Here is a 25,989-nt window from a genome sequence, read left to right on the forward strand (position 1 = left end):
AAGAGAACTCTCAGCTCCCTAGGAGAGGAGAATACTGAACCCTACGGCTGCCCCAGTTCCTGGAGCCGCAAAGGGAGAGACACCGAGGGGGACGTGGAACCTGCAACCCCAGGGACATCTACTGATCCAGGAGCTCCCACCCCCTACCGGACCACAGATGGCAATCTGGACGGAAGGCACTACCACCCACAACAGAGGCACCGATCCATTCCAAGACGTCCACCGTTGGAAGTGAAATTCAAAGGGGAGCCAACACGCTTGGGATTTTTCCTAACCCAAGTCCTCAGCTACATGGAGGAATATGGGCAGGACATTCCCAGCGACAAAGCCCGCATCCGGATCGTGCAATCTGCCCTGGATGGACCAGCTGCGGATTGGGTAGTGAACTTGCATGACTCCAATGCCCCAGAACTCAGTAACTTCAACTGTTTCATGTCCTCTTTGAGAAGACGATTTGAAGACCCCCTGGCTGATCGCAAAGCCCGTGAAAAAATAACAACGATGAGGCAGGGCAAACGCCCAGTGGCTGAGTATACACAAGAATTCCGGGCCATTGCCAGCAAACTGAATTGGCCAGAAGACATCCTCCTTGGCCATTTCAAAGACGGACTAAACTATGATCTATATGATGCTTGCCTGCCCCGAGGGGACCCACATCGACTTGAGGAATGGTACGTCTTGGCAGAGGAAGCAGAGATCGACATATTGAAGAGGCACCGCCGAGGAAAACAATGGAGCCGCCCCCCGCCTGAGCTGACACACCAACCGGTGAAATCATCGGATACAGCCAAGAAGCAAATGAGATGTTTCAAGTGCGGAAGAGAAGGGCATCGAGCTGTAGAATGCCGCTCAAAGGCCCCCCAGCACAACCCAGACAGATCCCCAATCAACAAACCCGGAAAGTATTCAGCTAAGCCAAAAGAAACGGCCATGAGAATGATGGAAATTGCAGAAACCCCCACCTCTGCTCACCAAGGGGAAAGGACTCCAGCCTACACCACAGGGCCGGTGGATGCCTCAGATGACAGCTCGGAGGGCGAACCCCTGGTAAGTGGATGCATCACACCCATCTTCAAAACAGTGACTATATTAATCCCCCCCATGCCCGAAGCTGTGAAGGTGAAAGCCTTAATAGACTCTGGCTGTACCCGCTGCCTCATTAGCCCAACACTAGTGGGGAATCTGGGCATCCCATCCAGGAGACTGGAACAACCAATCTCATTTGGCCAGCTAGATGGATCCATAGCAGGGGGGGGGTGCCAGCTACCCTAGCCACTTTGCCAATACATCTCTCCCTGGGCAACCATGAAGAGGACTTAACGTTTGTGGTGACCCCAGGTATGGAATGCCCAATGATTCTAGGGATGGAATGGTTGAAAAAATGGAACCCCTGGGTAAATTGGAGGACGACAGAAATCAAATTCCCGAAGGGGGACCCTATGGACTTAAAACCCCAAGGGAGGCTACCAGAATCAAGAATAGAAAAAGCATCCATAGGAGAGGAAAAAAGATTAACAGAAATACCAGAGGAATATAGGGACCTTGCTGAAGTCTTCAGTGAGGAGAGGGCGAATGAGCTTCCCCCCCACCGACCCACAGACTGTACCATTGAATTCAAGCCTGGGGCAAAACTCCCGAAGCCCAGATTATACTCCATGAGCCCAAAGGAGAAGGAGGAAATGGAAAGATTTATAAAAAAAAACCTGGAGAGAAGTTTCATTGAGCCAGCCAAGCCTAAAGTGGCTGCCCCGGTCCTTTTTAGAGAGAAGAAGGATGGCTCTTTACGTTTATGCGTGGATTATAGGGCCCTGAATACAATCAGTGAAAGCAACCTATACCCGCTGCCCCTCATGAAAGACATGCTGTCACACCTATCGAAAGGGAAAATTTTTTCTAAACTAGACTTAAGGGAAGCTTACTATCGAGTAAGAATCAAGGAAGGGGACGAATGGAAGACTGCATTTAACTGCCCCATGGGGTGCTATCAATTCAAAGTCTTGCCATTTGGATTACAAGGGGGCCCTGCAGTCTTTATGCAATTAATCAATGACGTTCTAAGGGAGCACCTGTTTAAGGGGGTCCTTGTTTACTTGGACGACATTCTTATCTTTACCGAAACAAAAGAAGAACACGTCAAACTTGTCAGAGCGGTTTTAAAGAAGCTGCGAGCCGCTCACCTATATGCCAAACTCTCAAAATGCGAATTCCACCAGGAAAGGATAGACTACCTAGGCTATCGCATATCCCCACAGGGCATTGAAATGGACCCAGAGAAGGTCAGAGCAGTATTAGAATGGGCACCACCCCGCACAAGAAAGCAACTACAAAGTTTCCTGGGCTTTGCAAATTTTTACCGCCAATTCATCCCCTCATTTGCACAGATAGCCTTGCCCCTCACTAACTTACTAAAAACGAAGGGAACATCCTCAGTAAAACCTAGCCAGCCACTAAAATGGACAATGGAGTGCCAAGCAGCGTTTGAGAGACTAAAGAGACTTTTTTCTGCCGAACCAGTACTAAGGCACCCAGACATGGACAAACCCTTCATAATACAGGCAGATGCAAGTGATGTGGCAGTGGGGGCTGTGCTATTACAAGAAAATGATGATGCAGTATTGCAACCCTGTGCATATACATCTAAGAAACTCACGGAAACAGAACAGCGCTGGCCCGTATGGGAGAAGGAGGCTTATGGGATACGTTGGGCATTACTCACGTGGCGACAGTTCCTGGAAGGCAACAAAATCCCCTTCCAGGTATGGACTGATCACAAAAATTTAGAAGCCCTGAAAACTCCCAGGAAACTCAATCCCAAACAAGCCCGCTGGTCCCAGCATTTTCACCAATTCCAATTTAAGCTCAAACATTTACCAGGAAGAAAGAACTTCCTGGCAGATGCACTATCTCGCATGCCCCAATATAACAGCGCACGAACCACAGACTCTAGACCAATAATGGCAGAGTCACAACTGGCAGCGCCAGTAACCACAAGAACCCAAGCCAAAATAAAACCACAACTGGACAGCCAAACTGGGATTGAATTCAGAAAAAGTTTGGAAACAGATGATTGGTTCCAGAAAAACAAACATGTGTGCACAATGAGAGACGGATTGCCTTGGGTAGGGGAAAAGTTATATATACCAACAACTCAAAGACTAACTTTCATGCACCTTTGCCATGACACAAAATCAGCAGGGCATTTTGGATTTGTAAAAACTTTACACTTAATTAAACGGCAATTTTGGTGGCCATCAATAAAAAAGGACATAGAAAGTTATGTTGCCAGCTGCCCAACCTGTGCATCAGCAAAGAGGTTGCAAGGGAAATCGCCAGGGCTGTTACAACCAGTGGCAAGTCCCTCAGCCCCCTGGAGGGAAATAGCCATGGATTTTATAGTGGAATTGCCTGAAAGCAATGGGAATACTGTTATCTGGACAGTCACGGACCTATTTTCCAAACAGGTGCACTTTATCCCTTGCCAAAAAATTCCCACTGCAAAGGCCTTAGCAAAACTTTTTATCCAGCACATTTACAGATTGCACGGGGCACCCCAACGCATCATCTCTGATAGGGGAGTGCAATTTACGTCTACATTTTGGAAGGAATTTTTATCCCTCTTAGGGACCACTCAGGGACTGACATCTAGCCATCACCCTCAGACAGATGGACAAGCGGAACGCTGCCAGTCGGTACTTGAGCAATATTTGAGATGTTTTTTAAATTTCCAACAGAGTGATTGGACGGACTTACTTCCTTTTGCAGAAGTTGCCTACAATAATGCAGTCCACTCCAGCACAGGCTACACTCCTTTTCAAATAGCCAACGGCCAAAGTTTCAACCCTATGCCAGAGTTAACCCCAAAAGAACCAACGATCCCTTCACTGAAAGAATGGATGGAAAACCTACAAAACACCTGGCCAATAGTCAGAAAATCACTAGATGAAGCTAGGCGGGCATACAAAGCACAAGCCGATAAAAAAAGGGTTGAGCCTACACCATTCATTATAGGAGAAATGGTGTACTTATCTACAAAATACCTAAAGTCCCTACAGCCCTGTAAAAAACTTGGACCAAAATATATAGGACCTTTTCCAATTAAAAGGATCATAAATCCAGTAACAGTAGAATTAGAATTACCCAAAAACCTCAGGCAAATACACCCAATTTTTCATTGCAGCTTGCTGAAAAGAGAGCATCAGTCACCTCTACGGCCAAAAATCCCCCCCCCACCACCTCCAATCATGGTGGAGGGGGAACAACACTTCGAAATAAAAGAGATCCTTGACTCTAGGAGATATCGTGGAACAACTCAGTACCTAGTTGCCTGGAAACACCTCCCTGCCTCACAAAATGAGTGGGTCCATAAACGTCACGTCAGAGCCCCGAAGCTATTGAAGAAGTTTCACACAGAGTATCCTAACAAGCCTAACTAAATTTTTTACTTGTGTTTTCTTTCAGGTGGATCTCTCTTATTGTTAAGAGGGGCCGGATGTCAGAATCCAATTATATTTCATCTTTAATTATCAAACATAGAAACTCCCAATTCTGCCTTCTCTGGATTCTGCCATAAGAGGGAGAAAAGGGGGAGAGCAAAGGGGCTTTATGGCCCTCACTTCCTTCAGCACACTTCAAAGGACTGAATGTGTGTTTATTGTGGCCTCTAAGCTTTAACATATCAAAGAAGAGTAATTGCCTTTCATGTAGTTATCTGAAGTCTCCATCCAGACGGAAGAAGAAAGGGGATGGAATTGTGATACTTGAAACTATCACTGGAAGGGGGGTTGATTGGGTGGGACTACTGGGGAACCCCTTAAAACCTTGAATGGGAGAGCTTGAACCCCAAGTCCTGTCTAGCATGCCTGCAACCATTTTCTCTTAATAAAGGATTCCTGTTGGAAGAATTATTCCAAGAGTTCTGTCTTCTTAAGATGTAAAGTGGGGTGGGTCCTCACAACTTCAAAGTAAAAATAACTAACAATGGAGATAATGGACATCCTTGCCTTGTTCCTTTCCTTATCTCAAAATTTCCAGTGTAATCTCCATTCACAATCACTTTCGCTGTTTATTTATTGTATATCATTTTTATCATATTTATAAAATTTTGTCCAAAGTCCATTATTTGTAATTGCCGAATCATAAATTGCCAGGAAACCTTATCAAATGCCTTTTGAGCGTCTAAAAATATTAGTTCTATTTGTTTCCCTGGATGTAATTGATAGTATTCTAATACATCCATTACCGCTCTTAGATTATTTTTAATTTGTCTCTTTGGTAAGAAACCACTCTGGTCTGAATATATAAATTCAATTAAGTATCTTTTCAGTCTCTCAGCCATTATTGAGGTGAAAATTTTATAGTCCACATTCAATAACGATATCGGTCTGTAGTTTTTTATCTGAGTCAAATCTGAGTCTTCTTTTGGTATTAAAGTAATATTTGCTTCTATCCATGTCTTTGGAAGTTTAGCCTCCAACAAAAGTTCATTGTAAACGTCTTTCAATGGTTCACTTAATATATCTTGTAAGGTTTTATACAACTCCACCGGTAATCCTCCTGGACCTGGTATTTTTTCATTTTTTTTTGTCTCCTTATGGCCTCTGTTATTTCCATCATTGTTATTTTTTTCCTCTAACATAATCTTGTAAGTTTCTGGAATTTTTGGAAGATTATTTCCTTCCAAATATTGAATCATTCTCTTTTGGAATTTCTTCTATGTCGTAAAGCTTCTGATAATATTCTTTGATTGTCTTTTTTATTTCTTTATTTTTAAATTGTAGATCACCTTTTTCATCTACCAATTTATTTATCATTTTCTTCTTTTTTTAAGTTTATAGGCTAGCCATCTGCCTGGTTTATTTGCATTTTCAAAAAAGTTTTGTTTTGCTCTTTTTATTTGCTGTGCCAATTTTCTGAGTCCAACAAATTTAATTTATGTTTTATTATGTCCATTTCTCTTTTTAAAGTCTTCTTTTGCGGGTTCATTTGCAATTCTGATTCTAATTTTTCAAATTTTTCTTTTAGTAGTACATACTGCTGTCTTTTCTATTTAATTTTCTTTGCCACTTATGTTATGGCTATGCCTCTAAAGTATGCTTTAGCTATATCCTATACATTTTGTAATGTTGTATCTTCTTTTTTGTTTTTGTTATAGAAAAACTCCATTTCTTTTGTTGCTAATTCTATAAATTCTTTCTTTTTTTTATTAAAAGTTTTTTATTTTTTCCATATAAACATTATATAAAAAAGAAAAGTACAATACAATTTTAAAATGAAATAAATTCATAACCATTGGTACGATCTGCCCACTCCCCCCGGGCCGCGTCCACCCTCTCTTGAAACATTCCCTACTTCCCTCCTCTTTCTCACCTCCCATCCTACTCTCTTCCCCTCCCCCTCTCCTCTCACTACCCTACTTCCTCTCTACACTTTCTCACCTCTCATCCCTATCAAACCCATGAATGCAGCATAAGGGGAGTGCCCAGGCCGCACCCCTATAAGCAACCATTATCTATATTACACTTACCCCCCCACGTTTCCTCCCTCCCACCCCCAACCCCCCTCCCTTCAATTCCCAGAGCAGAATACAGGGTTAATAATAATAAAAAATTATAATAATAAGAAAAAAGAAAAGAAAAAGAAAAAAGAAAAAAAAGAAAAAAGAAAATATCATACTTAACCTTTAACTCCAATAACCTATAAGACAATTCTCTATAATATTTACTATAATATTCATTCATAAAATAAATGAAACTTTTTAGTTCCATACTTTTTTTGAATATAATCTATCCATCTTCTCCATACAGTAATATATCTTTCTTGTGTATGATCCTTTACATAAGCAGAAATTTTTGCCATTTCTGCAAAACTAGATACTTTAAATACCCATTCTTCTAAAGTAGGCAAAGAATCTTTCTTCCAATATAAAACTATTAATAACCTTGCAGCAGTTAATAAATTCAACATCAAAATAGTTTCTTTATCATTTAAATCCACAAAAATACCCAATAAAAATAGTTGAGGAGTAAACTTTATCTTCCTTCTAAAAATCTTTTGAATGTTCCACCAAATTATAATCCAAAAAGCCTTTACCTTTTTACAATTCCACCAAATATGGAAATATGTCGCATCTTTATTGCCACATCTCCAACATTTGGGCTGTATATTAGAATACATACAAGATAATTTTTTAGGATCTAAATGCCATCTATAAAACATTTTATAAAAATTTTCTCTCAAATTTTGAGCTTGTGTAAATTTAACATTTCTAGTCCAAATTATCTCCCATAAATCCAATGAAATCGGTTCCTGTATATTTTGAGCCCATTTAATCATACAATCTTTAACCAATTCTGTTTCCGAATCTAACTCTATTAAAACATTATAAATTCTTTTTATATGAGCCTGACTCTGATTTTTAATCTGGATAACCAATTGTTTGTCTTCTAATGTTATTCCCTCTTTCTTGTCTACAGTCCATCTATCCACTATTTGTAAATATTGAAACCATGACTGTAGAATATTTTCTTGCCTTAATACATCTAGGGATTTCAAATGCCAATTCGAACCAGACCAGATTAACAATTCTTTATATGAGATTTTATCAAAATTTGTCCCCTTAGAAATTCCCTCAATTGCATGTCTGGGAATCCCCCAGATAGGTATTTTATAATTCAATCTGTAATAATATTTTTTCCAAACACGAAGTAGGGCATTCCTCAAAATATGTAATTTAAAAGTCCGGTCAACTTTCTTATTGAAAATCAGGTATGCATGCCAACCATATATTAAGTCCCAACCTTCCAAAGAAAGAATATCCTTATTTGTTAAATTAAGCCAATCGCTTAACCAAGTTAAAGCGGCTGCATCATAATATAATTTCAAGTTAGGTGCCTTAAGTCCTCCTCTTTCTCGAGCATCCTGTAAAATCTTAAACTTAACCCTTGGTTTCTTTCCGGCCCATATAAAATTGTTGATACCCTTTTGCCATTCATCCAAATTTGCCTCTTTTTTTTAAAATAGGTATCATCTGAAACAAAAAAAGGAACTTTGGTAGAACATTCATTTTTACAGCTGAAATTCTCCCCAACAATGACAATTGCAATTTTTTCCAGTCTTTTAAGTCCTTTTGTACTTTTACCCATAATGGTTCATAATTATTCTTATACAATTTTCCATTTGAAGCAGTTAAATATATTCCCAAATATTTAACCTTTTTTACCATCTGGAAACCTGTAGCTTTGACCAAACTTTCCCTATCCTTAACTGACATATTCTTAGATAATATCTTAGTCTTATAATTGTTGACTTTAAAACCAGAGACATTCCCATACTGTGTTATAAGTTCTAATAAACAATCAATCGCTTGATTCGGTTGTTCCAAAATTAAAACCAAATCGTCCGCAAAAGCCCGCAATTTGTACTCATTCTTCCTTATCTTTATCCCTTGACTACCTTTGATTCTCGAATCTGAATCAATAAAATTTCCAACGTTAAAACAAATAACAATGGAGATAATGGGCATCCTTGTCTTGTCCCCTTTTCAATATTAAAATTCTCAGTCAATCCCCCATTTACAACAATTTGTGCAGATTGTTGCTGATATATAGCTTTAAGTGCATGTAAAAAATTATCCCCAAAATTCATTTTCTCTACCAATGAAAATAAAAATTTCCAATCTAATTGATCAAAGGCTTTTTCAGCGTCCAAAAAGATAAAAGCCACAGGAATCTGATTATTCTTATCCAAATACTCAATTAAATTTATAATTTGTCTAACATTATATTTCATATATTGCCCTGTTATAAATCCTGCTTGGTCATTATGAATCAAGTCCTTCATAACCTGCATTAATCTAGTTGCCAAAATTTTTGTAAAAATCTTGTAATCAACATTTAATAATGAAATTGGCCTATAATTCTTAGGCTCTGTAAGATCCTGATCTTCCTTTGGAATCAGTGATATAAAAGCTCTTTTCCAAGAAGGAGGAACTTGTGTACCCAACAAAATACTATTAAAAAGTTCCTTTAATGGCTCCGTCATTTCTTCAGATAAAGTCTTATAATACCTTGAGGTCAGTCCATCTGTTCCCGGAGACTTTCCAACCTTTAACTGCTTATTAGCTAAACCAATTTCCTCCACAGTGATTAATCTATTCATCCCATTTTGTTGTTCCTCTGAAAGTTTAGGAAAATGCACTGATTGTAGATATTTATCTATATCCACATCCTTTATGTTATCACTTGAATATGATTTTGTATAAAATTCTCTTTCTTTTAATATAGATTGATTCAAAGTCCATCTTGGGTTTTTTTTGTATTCCTCTCCATATCACTTTTAAAGGGTTATGATCTACCCATGTATATGGTTCTATCTCAATTTCCTGCATATTCATCCTCAGTTCCAATGTCATCAAATCATATCGATTCCAGACCAGGATTTTGACTATTTGAATAAAATGTATATTGTAATTTTCCTGGATTAATTTCCCTCCAAATGTCTTGTACTCCAATCTCTTCTATCATATTAAAAAAACTTCTTCCAGTTTTTCCTGTTTTACTGCTTTTATAATCTATTGTCCCATCCACAATCACATTAAAATCTCCTACTAGACAAATATTTTGATACTCCAGTTCTATTATTTTTCTGTGTAGATTTTGATAACATTCTTCCTAGTTATTATTTGGTGCATAAATTACTACCAACAATATTTCTTTTTGATGTAAATATATTTCTACCATCACAATTCTTCCATCTTCATCTGAATAGACCATTTTAGAGTCTATTGTCTCTTTAATATATACAGCAACACCTCTTTTTTTGGTTGCACTGATGCATGGGAAAGTTTCCCAATCTTTGAGTATTCTAAAAGCTTATGAAATTGTTTTTTATACGTCTCTTGCAAGCAAATTATGTCTATGTTTAATTTCTGCAGTTTCCTAAACATTTTACTTCTTTTTGATGGGGAATTTAGTACATGTATGTTCACTGAAAAAATTCTGTTTTCTTTCTCCATTTCGGTTATTTATATTTAGAGCTAGTGGATCTCGTGATCCTCTGTTCTCTGGCTGCTCCTTCACTTTCTTGCTCACATTTTTCTTTCTGTTCTCTTGATTGTGTAGCTGCTTCTCCAGATGTCTCTTCTATTTGTTTCTGTTCCTTTCTCTCCTTTTGTCGATGTTGCACTCCTTCATCTAGGAACGCTCTGTTTTTTTCCTCAAAATCCTCTGCTTTCCAAATTGAGTCCAGTCGGTATCTTGTACTATTCCAGTTGATTAAAATCCCTTCCATTAACCATCTAAAGTTTATGCCCTTTGCAATCAGCTTTGTCATTAAAAAGTTGTAATCTCTTCGAGTATCTCTTACTCTTTTAGGTATTTGCTTTAAAACCACAATTTCTTTATTCTTATATTGTAATGGTTCCTCTCAAACTTTCCTCAATATTTCATTTCGTGTTGTTTTCTTTATGAATCTCACGTGCACTTCTCTGGGTACTTTAAATCTCCTTGCATAGCTTGAATTCCTTCAAAATACTTCATCTATCTCCATTTGCATCTCTGCTCTATCAGCTTTCAAAGCCTCTGCCAAGAGTTCAATGATAACAACTGCTATATTTTCTTCTCTGTCTTCAGGGATGTTTTGAAATCTTAAGTAGTGTTCCGCTTTTTCCATTTCTAGGATTGCAGCCGCTCCCTCAAGGTTTTGATTTGCTTGTTCTAATTTCTTATTTTCTTGCAATAGTATTTCCATTTTTTATCAATATCTTCTGATTTATTTTCCATTTTCTGAATTCTTTGTTCATTTTTAAGCAACATTTGATGATGTACTTCAAATTGTGTCTTTACATCCAAAATTTTTTCACTTAGTTTATCAAATTTACTTTTTGTCTGTTTGTGATTTTTTGCATTAATTTCTGAATTGATTTTAATGTACTTTGCATATCATTTTGAGCAGTGCTTATTTTTTCACACTGCAACATTGTTTCAATAGATCCCTGGGTTGTTGGACTAGGTCAGACATGTCAAACACAAGGCCCAGGGGCTGGATGCGGCCCGCAAAGTGGTTTCATGTGGCCCGTGAAGCCATCCTGGAAACAGTGAGGGAACGTCCCCCGCTGCCTTGACCCTGGCCCAGGCCAGCCAGGAGCCAATGTACAATTTTATGGTGGCCATCTATGCTGAAACACATTCAGTCTTAGCTCCACAAGGCCATCTAGAAACAGCGAGGAACCAGCCCCTGCTGCGTCGGCCCCTGTGAGGAATGAAGAAATGGACCATGCCTTGGTGCTTGCCCAGTCCCACCCCCTTCGCCAGAGACCCTCAGATTTTTCCCACTCCTGCCCAGGCCCCCACAGGCCCCCTTGACACGAATGATGTAGAGCTGGCCATGCGCACCCAGTAGGCCGCACCCACCCTGGCCACACACACCCCGACCCCTCCTCCGAGGGCAACCGCAATGCTGATGCGGCCCGCAATGAAATTGAGTTTGATATCCCTGGACTAGGTGTTCCCATAGATTGTGCATTCATAAGTTTAGTAAGGTTTGGTGCACTCATTCTTCCAGCCATTATCTTACGCTTAAATCCAAACTGTGAAAGGAGCTAACTACTTTAGGCTAAGTCCAGTATCTCAGGGAGAGAAGACAGAATAATGCAAGCAAGAAGAAAAAAAAGAGGAAAAAGAAGTAAAAAAAAGCCAACTATCTTCTTTTATTATTGTTTTATAGTGCTGTAGTATATTCTTCCACCACTAGATGTCCGCATTTGCTGCTTAGTCAATGTGTAGTCAGAAAGTTATTGCAAAGTTTTCCTTTTAAAATTCTTTATAGGTTATTTACTCTTAGAATTGTAGCTAAGAAAAATTTTCCACCTCTTGCAAAACAGGTAATCTTTTTTTTAATCAATCTGAGTCCAATTTTAAAAGATATTTTCTGTATTCCTTAAGAGACCTTCCCCTTTGTACTTGCTCGCCACTTTTAACTTCTCCTCTAGTCCTTCTGAAGTCTGCTTTTTAGCTCTGCGCAGTCAGGGGATCAACATTTTAATTATAATTCCAAAAGGAAAAGGAAAAAGGGCTGGCTCACCCAGTTTCAGCATGTTGTTGACAATCAGCTATTTGACGGAGCGCCACAACTCCTCATTTTCCTTCTGGCTGGTGACGACTTGGGTTGACTGGGCAAGCCCGGCAGCCTTTCCTCCATTCTTTCAGAGGGTTTCTTCAGTCTGCCTGGATGACCGCCATCTGGTCCAGGCTCCTGAATATCCCTCCTTTTTCATTGCCCCTCCAGGGCAACTTTCCGATCCCTAGAGGTTGCTGGGCAGACCGAAATTGGGCTGGGAAGCCGGAGCCGCGGCTTCTTCCACCCATGCCATCCCGCTCCAAACCAGAAGTCTCTCAATGAATTTATTTTTGTTCACAAAGTTAAAATACAAACAAAAGGAAAAAATACAAGAACAAAACAAAACTAAACTAAACATGGAAAATGTTCATAAATAAACCCAACATATAGACATAAAATGTCGCTCCTAGTTGAATACTGATAAATATATTTCAGCAATAATAGTTTCCCCCACTTGTGAAACAGGCCCACAATGTTATGAACATCTACAACTCTTGTTTATCCAACTAATTTGACCTGGCATCTATCTACTATATAAAAAAACAGTTAAGAGGTAAACTCAACAACAAAGTTACATTGTAAAGTCCCCTGTTAACAATCTAATATTGTATTTAACTCCAGAAAGTTTGCAATGGCTTCCAATCTACCATGAATCACCATAATCATTAAATCTAATATGTCCAGGATCAAATATTCTCTATCCTTCTTAATGATAAAACTTTTCCTTAAACACTTAACTGGGATCTTTCCCAACAATTGTATCTCATCCCTCAAGGTCATAAATCTCTGTTGTAAATATCTCCATGGCATTTGTTGTTCAAAGAATCTTCCTACAAGTTGAAATGCAGCATCTTTTGTCAATTGTTTTCTGATTGGATATAAGTCCATTATCCAATGTCCATCAATCTTCTTAAAATAATCCAGACCATCATTCAGTAATTCTGCCATCTCTAAATCTTTTGAACTCATGCCCCTTTCAGCCTTCTTCAACAAGCCTGCAATTCTCAAACCAGGCTCCAAACTTCAATCTGCCAGCAACAAATTAGATTCCAATCCATCCGATTATAAGTCTGGTTTAACTACTGTTACTTACATCTGAGTGCCTCTTTGAGTTGATTTAAAACCGTTGTTAATCTGAGAAGTGCTTATTAATATTGTGCCAAGGGTTGTCAGTCCTGTGCATGTTTCACCTGGATGTGCATTCCACTGAATTATTCATAGATGTCAATACAATTGTAATTAAATCTAATAATTAAAGTCAACGTAGTCCAAAGGTGCAGAATATTTATTATGCTAGATGCTAGTTTTTTGTTGACTTTTGAATCTGTGACACTATGACCTCATTATTGTTTTAAAATAAAGTTTGTATGCATATTGTTTTAAAATAAAGTTTATGTGCATATTACTGCAGTATATTAAAGCCTCATTTAAATTTCCTATTGTTTCCATAGGAATGGTTATCGCAGAGATGTTCCAAAGTTTACAGAACTGTGAAGTGATGCATAAAATGACAGAGAAATTTGATGAAGTAGGTTCTTCCTTTTCTAAGGCAGGAGAGCACAGTTTTATTTGTTTAAGGGACACATGGAAGAGGCATGTAGAAGGCTATAGTCAAATTGCTGAGAATCATTTTCAGTCTGTAATTTTATTTTTAATTATTTTTAGGTAAGACTTCAATAGCAGAATAAATAAAAGTAGCAGCTTTGTAAAGTCATTGTGATGGGTGCACTGTAGTTTACCTGATGAAATAAGTCTGGGAAATCTAGATTCCACCCTCTGTCATGGAAGGTCGCTGGATAATTTTGAACCAGTTACTCCGTCTCATGCTAATCTGTGCCACAGGATTGTTGTGGAAAAAAATAAACAGGGAAGCGTGTGCCATACATCTTTTGATTTGCTTAAAAAAAAAAAAAAGGGCAAGATACCCATTAACATACAAAAGTTTAAGCACCCTAGTCAAATTATATATTTCAGAATACCTTATTTTGAGGCTGTGCCTTCACATAAATTGTAAGCATACATTCAGATTTGTAGATAATCTGGTGTCTAACTTTTCACTATCTAGAGATTTTTGTCACTCAGGAATTCACTGAATCATACTGTTTGACTAGGGCTACTTAAACTTTTCCATGCAAACATACATATAACACATGCATAATAAATTGATGGATAGAAGATACTGCAAAATTCCCTGATCCTCAGCTTTCTGAATTTGCAGCTGGTAGCTATGGTAAAAGCGCCTTTGCACAATTATTGGGATGTTGTGGCTGGCCCTTTCTTCAGCTTTTCAGATTTGGCAAAGCTTATTCATGACTTGGTTACCTTTTCTGTTAGTTACTACTGGGTCCTCTATATTGAGAAATGTCTGGGAAGTCCATTTGCCCTCACATCTTAGGGTTTAAAGCTAATGTTCAATGATTCTGAATGTTTTTTTATAACAGTTCATTATGTGTGCTTCTTCATTGACAAAATTGATGGCAGCTTCACTCATGAAAAATGAAGATATATGTAAGGAGTTGCCAATACTTTGGAGGTGATAAGGAAATCCTTACTTATAGAGAATTGTCAGCATACACAAAAACTGTTTGAACTTAGCTATGGATGTTTATAATTGTATTTAATTGTTATGAGAACATTGATGTTAAACGTCACTGCTTAAGTTTTGCTTTGCCTTTATGTATTATAGGAAACAGGATTGCAATATAAAAGGTTTATGGCTTATCCCTGGATTTTGACTGTTACTTGGCCAGTGGATATGGTAATTATTTCACATATACTCAACTTTTTTTTTGCTGGAATTTATGTAGGAAAACCCACTAGGTTTCCTAGGCTGTATGCAAACCATATAGTGACAGTAACCAAGATTGCTGCAAACTTTCACAAGATTCCAGGATCTTTTCTATATATAATAGAAAGGTTTGCACTTTCTAAAATACTAGTAGGAGTTCACTGGTTAGTCAATTTTTATCATGTATTTCTAAATGTAATTCTTAAGAATGATATTCTTTATGTTTCTCCATTAACTGAAAAGAATTACATTGCTTATTGCATCTTCTCCTTTCTTGAATCAAATGCAATTATTTTCATGAATGCTGACAACATGTGGTCAGTTGCTAACAAAATCAAGAAGATTTCTTTGATTTTACCTTGCTGTACTATTCATTCCACTTCAGATCCTCACAGTTTGGAGAGATGGGAAAGTTATGAAATGCTGGAGCTGAAGTGAACCTTCTCAGAGCTAATTGTGAGAGTTGAAGGCACCTTCTAATACAGACAACAACTTTCTCTCAAATAAAGTGGATAGTGGCAGTCTATCAAAGTGGATAGTGGCAGTCTATCAAATAGACTACTGTTCCCAGGGATGTGGGGCATACACCCAGTTGCTGTAGTGATATAAATCTCATATCTAATGTAACTCCTCATTGGCAATGAGAAGTCAACTGTTTGTACAGTGATGGAAAAATTATTTGACCCCCTGCTGATTTTGTACATTTGCCCATTGACAGAGAAAATCTATAATTTTAATGGTAGGTTTATTTTAACAATGAGAGAGAGAATAACAAAAAAATCCCAAAAAATGCATTTCAAAAAAGTTATAAATTGATTTGCATTTTAATGAATGAAATAAGCATTTGATCCCCTATCAATAAGCAATATTTCTGGCTCCCAGATGTCTTTTATACAGGTAAGGAGCTGAGATTAGGACCACTCTTTTAAAGGGAGTGCTCCTAATCTCAGCTTGTTACCTGTATATAAGACACCTGTCCACAGAAGCAATCAATCAATCAGATTCCAAACTCTCCACCATGGCCAAGACCAAAGAGCTGTCCAGGGAGGTCAGGGACAAGATTGTAGACCTACACAAGGCTGGAATGGGCTACAAGACCATCACCAAGCAGCTTAGTGAGAAGGTGACACCAGTTGGTGTGATTATTCACAAATGGAAGAAACACAAAATAATTTGTTAGTCTCCCTCAGTCTGGGGCTTCATGCAAGATCTCACCTCGTGGAGTTTCAGTGATCATGAGAACGGTGAGGAATCAGCCCAGAAAATACATGGGAGGATCTTGTCAATGAACTCAAGGCAGCTGGGATCATAGTCACCAAGAAAACAATTGGTAACACACTACGCGGTGAAGGACTGAAATCCTGCAGCGCCCACACAAGGTCCCCCTGCTCAAGAAACCACATGTACAGGCCCGTCTGAAGTTTGCCAATGAACATCTGAATGATTCAGAGAAGAACTGGATGAAAGTGTTGTGGTCAGACGAAACCAAAATCAAGCTTTTTGGCATCAACTCAATTTGTTGTGTTTGGAGGATGAGGAATGCTGCCTATGACCCCAAGAACACCATCCCCACCATCAAACGTGGAGGTGAAAACATTATGCTTTGGGGGTGTTTTTCTGCTAAGGGGACAGGGCAACTTCACTGCATCAAAGGGACAATGGACAGAGCCATGTACCATCAAATCTTGGGTGAGAACCTCCTTCACTCAGCCAGGACATTGAAAATGGTCGTAGATGGCTATTCCAGCATGGCAATGACCCGAAACACACGACCAAGGCAACAAAGGAGTGGCTCAGGAAGAAGCACATTAAGGTCCTAGAGTGGCATGGTGTTGTGATTCCGTGCCAGCCTGTGCTCCCAACAGCTGAGTCTGAGGAATCTGAGGAGGAGGTGGAGGAGGCATTTGAAGGGCCATCAGGGGCAGAGGGAGGCTCTGATGAATTACAGGACTCACGGTTTGATGCAGAGCCTGGGCCTTCCAGTCGTGTTCTTGATGAAGCTCAGCTGTGTGAGGAGAATGAGTCAGACTCGGAGGACTCACACCTGATGGACATGCTAATTGATGCTCGCACACGTCGTCAATTAGCGAGAGTAAATCAGCAGCAGTCAATACGGCAACTCCAGGGTAAAAGGAGAAGGCACTGAGAGGCAACGCCTTGGGACTGCTGTATAAAAAGAGGAGGTGTGGGCGGTGCTGGTTGCTGAAGGCAACCGTTTGCAAAGTACTTTTTGGAATCCTGGTCTGTTCGTCTTGCTTGTGACTACTCTTCTGTTTGCATCGTGTTTCCTGTGGACTATTTCCTTCATTTGGATTGAGTTTTGCTGTTTGTGTTTTAGACTATTTGGTAGGTTTGTCACTTATATTAAAAGGGGTTTGTTTTGTTTTAAAGTCTCCAGCCTATTTTATCAACAGGGGTTTGGTCCTTGTGCCTTTAACAAGGACGGCTATGGGCTGGGATAGAACACATAGCCAGTCTCCAGACCTTAATCCCATAGAAAATCTGTGGAGGGAGCTGAAGGTTTGAGCTGCCAAACATCAGCCTCGAAACCTTAATGACTTGGAGAGGATCTGCAAAGAGGAATGGGGCAAAATCCCTCCTGCGATGCGTGCAAACCTGGTGGCCAGCTACAAGAAATGTCTGACTTTTGTGATTGCCAACAAGGGCTTTGCCACCAAGTACTAAGTTATGTTTTGCAAAGGGGTCAAATATTTATTTTACTCATTAAAATATAAATTAATTTATAACTTTTTTGAAAAGTGTTTTTCTGAATTTTTTTGTTGTTATTCTGTCTCTCACTGTTAAAATAAACCTACCATTAAAATTATAGACTGATCATTTCTTTGTCAGTGGACAAACATACAAAATCAGCAGGAGATCAAATAATTTTCCGCCTCATTGTATTACTTCTTTCTCATTTGCAGTTTAAGCTTAATCTTATAACTCATCTAGGCATGAGTGTGACTCTTCTGCTAATTGAAGCTAAGGATTTAAGTTGTGAAGTATAAGGAGATCTTCGTTACTGCTGAGTATTGGTTGGTAAGCTTGAATTGATTGATAGAGCTGCGTTTAACATTACAATTATGGCTTATGCTGACTTACGCTGGCTACCACTGTGATTTCAAGGAAGAACTGTATGCTATGTACTGTATAGTGACAATTTTGCATGTTATTAAAAGCTTTTAGCAAGTCTAACTAGGAGAATCATCTAAAATTCAGTGCCTATAAAATTTCAGCCCCATCAGACTGAATACAGTTGCTTCCATGTTGATTCCAGATGTCAAAGCCCTGTGTAAACTTCCATGTCAAACCATTGTCCTCTGCAATATTCCTGGATGCCTTGGATTCTCTTCCGTCAAACTGAACAACTTTGTATCAAATGTTCTCAGATCTTTACATTTCTTGCAGGGTAATGAAGACTATCCACTCATCAAAGCAGGGTCCTATTGGAAGAGGTTCAAAACTAATTTTTGTGAATTCACTGCAGTACTAGTCCAACAATGTCAGTGCAGTATTTTGTATGACAGCTATTTGATGGACACAATCATCTCTCTTCTTACGTGTTTGGCAGATTCCATGGTCAGAGCGTTCAGGCATACCAGTACTTTAGCAGGTATGGAAAACAGTATGCACTATTACTGTTTACTAGTTGGAAGTTTGATACCCTGCACTGTTGAAATGGTCAAAACAAAGGGATTGTTGATAAAGTTAGAGTAAAAAAACCCAATTCTGGTGGCAGGTACATAGCAGTCTGAAAAGAATTCATCCTGTTGGTGATCCTCCAACAGGAACATTGCAGAACTTTGTAAATCTGCTTTTCCTTACGGAACTTTATGCAATTCAAAAATGAAGGAATGTAGTGCTAATATGGAAAATGTTATCATCCTTGAGTTATGGAACATATGGAAAATTATCTAGTTTTCAACCAAAAGATTTTTCTAAAATTTGTAATTGCTGACTCTTAGCAGAGCTACCATTGAATAAGAAGCATTGTTGTGCCTTTTAATACTGGAAGTATGGGAAACTGCTGGCCTATTCAAAACATTCTCTTTGCAAGTGGTTACTCACTGATTCAAACGCTGGGGTAGTCTTCCATCTATTATTTGCTATTATAGAGGAATGATCCTGTTGAACTCAGATTCCATCTGTTTGCAGATGGGAGCAACTACCTAGTGCAGTGTTTCCCAAACTTGACAATTTTAAGGCATGAGGACTTCAACTCCCAGAATTCCACAGCCAGCAACGCTGGGAGTTGAAGTCCACATGCCTTAAAATTGTCAAGTTTGGGAAACACTGACCTAGTGATACATAAAGGAAAATGTTACTGATGAAACAATAGGTGTTGTCCATACAAAGAGCTAAAGTATAAATATAGACAGTCAAGATCACTGTGACATGGAAATGTTTATCCATGCTCTTTCAGTCATTTTTTGTCTTGAAGTTTATAGTAAGAAAGCCATATCTTCAAACTACACATCCAAACTCTTTCTGATTTTCTCTCTCTCTCAAATAGCCTTCAGACTAATGGAAGATCTCATATTGCCTAAAAATGCTATAACCTCAGGTTTAGCCTGAGCTTTAGCTAGGACTCATTGCCATTTTTGATCCTGAAATCTCAGAATGGATATCAAAAAATTCAGAGTTAGAGAATGTGGCCAGTTGAAATGCTTCACATCCTAGTTTCTGGAGAATTGAGTTGCATATTTCTGGTATTATTCCAACCAGTGTGTTAATGTCTCTTGGCATCTTTAACTCCAGGGGTTTATGCCTGTGTATTTTATTCCAGAGAGAATGAAGTTGAGATAAGTGGCTCAGACTATGAGCCTCAGCTTTATGGGTCATGAATGCACCCTCTAGAAGACAAATTTTTAGAAAATATACCAAGCCAAATACTTAATTAGGAGGTACTTTCCAGTACTTTCATATTAAAAAAAGGCTGTTTGGTTTGCTAACAGTCTGTTGTGGTCCTTAGGCTGATTGATTATTTTCACACTCTGTAGATAAAGCCTAATGGTAGATAAGAAAAAACAAGCTGAAGTTGTTGTCAGAAATGACACAAAATGTCAATCTAAGATGATGGATCATTTGATGGAAACTTTGTTCTGGAACTACTGAAAACTAAAAATGTTTTTTGGAAACTACTTTGAGAATGGGTGTTTTTTTTTGCTAGAATGTTATGGGTGACAAGTGACAAGTTCTTAAATAATTTGATACACAGATGCATACACAATACACTTGCAAGATTTTTTGCAGCTAAAAAAGTAATGTCAAGGTTCTGTTGGAAAAAAAATAATTCAGTGATAGGCATAAACTATAGTCACATTTCTGGTGCTCACAGCTAAAGTAAGCTATTCCTGAGCTTTCCTTACTTTTTTGTTGTAGATTTTTAAATTCATAATGTTGAGATTCTAGACTTGATTTTGGTATTGTTTTTATTTTTGTTTCCAGCTATGAAGCTTCTTACAGCGCTTGTAAATCTAAATCTAAATCTAGAAGTAAGTAAGGATAACCTGGAAAGATTATATGAGGTGGAAAAGAAGAGGATCATGGGGAAAAAAACCAATTCTAAACTGGACCAGATTGAGAGAAAAAAGAGAGAGGTGGGGCAATGCTTCAAGGGGAGATAAAATGTAATTCATGAACCCGAGACAATGCTACTAAATTTGCCATTCAGTGCCATTAGCATTTAAACCTGTGACTGGGATTTGCATAGCACAGATCCCTGGTTACAAAGCTGCCATTTATTGGAGAATTATGTTCTCATATGGTGTTATAAGAGCTGCAGAATGGTTAGGGATGCAGGTGTTAAGATCTATATGGCACTGAGCCATTACATCTGAAATTAATACCTACTGAGAGAATTTGTGACCTTTTCCTCTTTTCCATACTATGAAATAGCAAATATAGCTTGCTAAAAGGAAAAGGAAGTTACTTTCTGCTCTAGATAACTGTCCAGGGAGGAAATATTGAAGACATGATAACTATAAGAGCTTCTTCAAAGTTTCCTGATTTTTTATATACTGCTTTCCTAACAAAGTCTATTGCAACTTTTCCTGGCCTGATAACGTCTAGGAGGTGTGTTGGAGTAAATTCCTGTTATCCTCAGCTAATCTAATTAATGTTGATGGAAATTGTAGTTCATTGTATCCAGATTACTGTATGCCTGCTCTGTTGGTATCAGCAAATTGAATATAGCCCAGCAGGTAGGGCTCACGGGAGAATGGAAGGAAGGATAAAAAAAATTGCCCTAAGAGAGTATTTGCTTTAAACATAGCTTCCACAATTCTCCTTAAATTCTGCCAAATTGTAATTTTTAAGATGACAGAAAATGAACATGTGAAAAACTAGTAATGCATTAATTTAATATAAATTTACATTAATTTAATGTATATATAATCTAAATGTAAACTAAATTAAACATAATGGACTAATTTAATGTAATTACAATGAACTCAAACCTCATTTTTTATCCTGATTTTATTTTATTTATTTAGAAAATTTATATTGCCTACTCGCATATGACAACTCAAGGCGACTTACACAGATATAAAAACACTCTATAAAAAATAAAAATAACAAGAAAAAAATAATAAAATAATAATCCCCACCCCACTCCGGCGACAACACATTCAAACTAACCATTTAATGGGCTCTATCCTGCTCTGAGTTCCCCAGGCCCGTTAGCAGAACCAGGTCTTCAGCGCCTTCCGGAAGAGAGTTAGAGTGGGGGCCAGTCTAATCTCTGGAGGAATGATGTTCCAAAGAGAGGGAGCCTCCACGGAGAAGGCCCTTCTTCTGGGTCCCACCAGATATATCTTCTTTGGGGATGGGACATGCAACATTCCTTGCCTCCCCACTCTAGTGGATTGGGTAGATGTGACTGTCAAGAGACAGTCCCTCAGATAACCTAGTCCCAAGTCATGAAGGGCTTTAAAGGTGATGATCAGCAACTTGAATTGCACCTGGAAGCAAATCGAGAACCAATGCAACTCCCACAGGAGAGGTGTCACATCTGTACACTAAGATGTACAAAACCATGTGGGCTGCTGCATTTTGCACTAACTGGAGCTTCTGAATGCTCTTCAGGGACAGCTCCATGTAGAGCTCATTGCAATAGTCAAGACGGGAGGTGACTAAGGCATGAGTGACCGTGAGTAGGGATTGTTGGTCCAATCCACAGTTGCGCAAAAGCCCTCCTGGCCATGACTGCCACCTGCTCTTTGAGCAGGAGTTGCAAGTTCAAGAGTACCCCCACAGGTTCTGTTTGGGGCAGTGCCACCCCATCCAAACAAAAGGTGGCAATTCTCTAAGGGCCAACAACTCCAAACCCAGAGGCACTCAGTCTTACCAGGGTTCTGCTTCAACCCGTTGCTCCCCATCCAGCCCCTAACAGTCTCCAGGCACTGTGAGAGGGAGGTCACAACATCGCTTAACTCATCACAGGCTGAGACATACAGCTGAGTATCATCAGCATATTGATGATATCTCAGTCCATGGTGACGGATGATCTCACCTAGCTGCTTCATGTAGATGTTGAATAGGAGCAGAGAGAGTACCGAGCCCTACGGGCCTCCACAAAGCAGTGGGCGAGGGCTGAATATCTTACCTCCTATTAACACCAACTGAGAGTGGCCACGGAGGAAGGAAGTGAACCAGAATAGCACACGATCCCCCACTCCCAACCCCCAAAGCTGCTTCAGAAGGATACCATGGTCAATGGTATCGCAAGCCGCTGAGAGGTCAAGTAGAGCAAGGATGAATGCACTATCTCCATCCCACTGCCACCAGAGATCATCAAAAAGTGCGACTAATGCCATTTCTTTCCCATACCCAGGCTTGAATCCTGACTGGTAGGGGTCTAGATAATCTATTTCATCCAGGAACCTCTGGAGATGCCACCTTCTCAACAACCTTCCCCCAAAAGGGAAGATTGGAGGCAAGTCAGAAATTATCCAACAGGGTGGAATCCAGTGATGGTTTCTTGAGAAGAGGTTGGACCACAGCCTCCTTAAAGTGGGGCACTACCCCCTCCTATAATCACTGCCAGAGTCCACCCACCTGTCACCTCGTGGGAAGCTTTCACTAGCCAGGAGGGACATGGGTCTAAAACACAGGTGCTTATGGGCATAATCCCTAAGGTCCTGTCTGCTTCCTCAGGAGCAACAGGGTCAAACTATTCCCAGATAACAGGGCAAGAACCTGCCTCAGGGCCCTCTACTAGACCACCAACCAGTCCGGCATCTAACTGGGAACGAACTCGAGTGATTTTGTCTTCCAGAAAATCTGCAAATTCCTCAGAACACCCCTTCAGATGGATCTCAGTCTCCTCCTTCCCCAGGAGGAGACAGCTCATCTTAAAGAGAGTCATTAGTCAATTATCTGCAGATGCAATTAGTGCAGAGAAGTACATTATTTGCACTTCGCTGCACGGATCACCACAAGGTAGGCTTTAATAGCAGCTCTTACCCGTGTTTGATCAAATTCATCCCTTGTCTTTCACCAGCGGCGCTCTAGATGTCTCTTCATCCATTTCATCCCTCTCAGTCCCTCTATATACCATGGAGGGTAGAGAGGTCTGTGGGTGAGGAGAGGTGCAATCCTATCCAGAGCCTCAGTCACCTTCCCATTCCAAACGGTGACTAAGAGCTCAGCTGGACTGCACAGCAGATCTGCAGTTATAACCCCCAGTTTCTTCTGGGACCTATCTGGGTCCATTAGTTGCCAGGGGCGGACCAGTCTAATAGGTTCTGCCTCCCTGTGGGGGGGGGATATAGCTCTTGAGAAACTCATTGCCACCAGACTGACCATGACTAGGGGACCAAAGACAAGTCCACCAGTTCCAGATCACATAGGCACTGCTCCGACAAGAACACCAAATTGGGTGTGTGACCACTATTCCTAATGGGGAACTCCACTGCTAGCCCTGCGGTGAGGTCCAGGAGCCCGGGTAGGGAAGCTGCTACGTAGCAGGGAGGCTGGTATAGCAGCACCAATCCCACCTGACCCCTTGAGCCCAACCTAAGAAAAAGGGCACTTGTGGAGTCATGCCTCTGGAGGCTGCCAGAGATTCTTTGATAACAACAGCCACACCCCCTCCCTGGCCCTGAATTCTAGGCTGGTGCTATGCTCGATAACCTCCTGGGCACATTTCGAAGAGGGAACATCTCCCTCTGGGCCCAGCCAGGTCTTGGTTAGTCTTATTGCAGGCTGATCTGACATTTAAAAGCAGCATCTAAGACCAGGGTCATCACAGATCTGCTGACAGGTAAATGAGGTGAGTGCAAGAGGGCAAAACAAGAAACTGGTTCTAAACACCAAGGTCACATTCCCTGTGAATGCTCCCCCCTTGCCTCCCGTATCTCCTGTTACATGACACCACTGAAATAGATCGCCCTCTTCTGCCTTCGCTACAAACCATTCATCTCTCACACTTTTCCTTAAAAAAGGGGAACCTCCTCCAACTGACAAACAGTCAGGGGCAAGGTGAGCCCAACAGGCACTAGAGCACTTGCTCTTGCTCTCAGCGCCCTCAAACTCACACCACCCTTTCCTCACTGATGCAGAGGGGTCACCTCCAGCAACCCCTTATCCCCCAACATACAATAAATTCACTCAGTGCACAAATAGCACCCTACCTGGTGCTCTCACCCACCAAGCAGGGAGCCACTTCTCCCCCCCAGCTCACACTCAGGGGAGGAGAACCAACACAACTCACCTGACTCAACCAACTTTCCCCCTTCACCCCCAAAGTTCCCCAAACAGCCTTCCAAGGCCAGATTACAAAACATTCTAAAGAATGCACGAAGTAGTCAGAGGAGCAGCCAAATGGCTACACTAAATATTGTTGCAGCTGTGCAGTCCTTGGGTGCCTCCAAAAGTTCTAACGAATATTACCACATTTTGGGAGTGTAGCCACTGATGATATCCTCTGAAATGAAAGTGTGGCCTGAAATAAACCACTGGATTAAAGCCTTTCCTGTGTGGAATCCTTCCCCCGCCCCCAATTCTTCTCATTTCAGTATGAACAGAAATCTCTGGAAGTGGAAAATATGATGAATGCGATTTTTAAGGGGACCTTTTTGCCACGCTATCGGTAAGAATGTTTATTTGTTTCCAAGGAGTCTAATTTATTAAGGATAGATTGACCGAGGAGTTTATTTACCTTGTAATCATTTGAAGTTGCAATATAAAGTTAACAATATTCAAGCATTAGGATAAATTGTATTAAGAGGTACAAGACATCACATTGGACATGATTTCAGCTTGCATTCACCTGATCTTTATGCAGTTGAGAAATTTGGTAAAAAGAGTTTTCTGTAGACTTCAGGTATTATATTGAAATACAGTGTCTCAACAAGACTATAGTGTCTGCAAATTTGACTGGTTTCATCAGGTAAAATATTTAGAGTACTTCATATAGTTTTAAAATGTCCTTTTAATAAAGATTATTTATAGCAGATGATACCAATATATATACATGAATGCTTGAACTAGCTCCTGGAAGATGACAAATATTTTTCCATTTTTTAAGTGATATTATTCCAAATATTCGGGCTATTTGCATTGAAGAAATGGGCATCTGGATGAGAATTTATCCTGATACATTCCTAAATGATAGTTACTTGAAATATCTTGGCTGGATGCTGTATGATAAAGTGAGTTATTTTCTTAACAACTGGAAAAAAAATCAGTCTCCCTTTTCAAAGATTAAGTGCCAAAAGTTAACGTTTTTGTTCATACATGCTTACATGATAATATTCCATTGAACAAAAAAAATACATTTGAAGAGTAGGGTTAAAGACAACACACTTAATGTTGTTCTGATTTTTCCTTTTTCCAGTTTAGAAAACCAAATAGTAAAGCAATATAAATTTAAACCCAAACTGTTGCTGAAGAAATTGTCTAGTTTTGTTACATGACTGGCATTATGATTGTTTTTAGGTTGGAGCACTGCTGCTAAAATCAGAAGGGCATCAATTAGAATAGTCCATTTCAAATTCAAAGTATTTCAAATTCACAATATTTTATACACTTCCATGATTTACTCTTGAGACAGATTGCATGTCCAGGAAATCAAGTGCAAGGAA

At 39.7% G+C, this 25,989-nt stretch overlaps 1 protein-coding gene across 8 annotated transcripts in view; it reads left to right on the forward strand.

Moving 5' to 3' along the window:
• LOC120297226 (cohesin subunit SA-2-like) overlaps window positions 1-25,989 on the forward strand; it is a 125,024-nt gene that overhangs the window by 22,707 nt on the left and 76,328 nt on the right. For 5 of the 8 annotated variants that reach the window (XR_005553736.1, XM_039319604.1, XM_039319607.1 and 2 more), the window contains 6 exons: window positions 13,566-13,642; window positions 14,801-14,872; window positions 18,311-18,515; window positions 20,351-20,502; window positions 24,922-24,995; window positions 25,434-25,557. Coding sequence is in view for 7 of the 8 variants with exons in the window: in XM_039319604.1 (XP_039175538.1) it covers window positions 13,566-13,642; window positions 14,801-14,872; window positions 18,311-18,515; window positions 20,351-20,502; window positions 24,922-24,995; window positions 25,434-25,557 (704 nt within the window). In the remaining variant the exon portion in view is untranslated. Of the gene's footprint in view, window positions 1-13,565; window positions 13,643-14,800; window positions 14,873-18,310; window positions 18,516-20,350; window positions 20,503-24,921; window positions 24,996-25,433; window positions 25,558-25,989 lie in introns of those variants that run through there. The other 3 variants (XM_039319608.1, XM_039319609.1, XM_039319610.1) reach the window with 3 other exon arrangements.

This window comes from Crotalus tigris, unplaced genomic scaffold, assembly GCF_016545835.1.
Source record: "Crotalus tigris isolate CLP2741 ecotype Arizona unplaced genomic scaffold, ASM1654583v1 scf7180000023606.2106662, whole genome shotgun sequence".
NCBI lineage: Eukaryota > Metazoa > Chordata > Lepidosauria > Squamata > Viperidae > Crotalus > Crotalus tigris.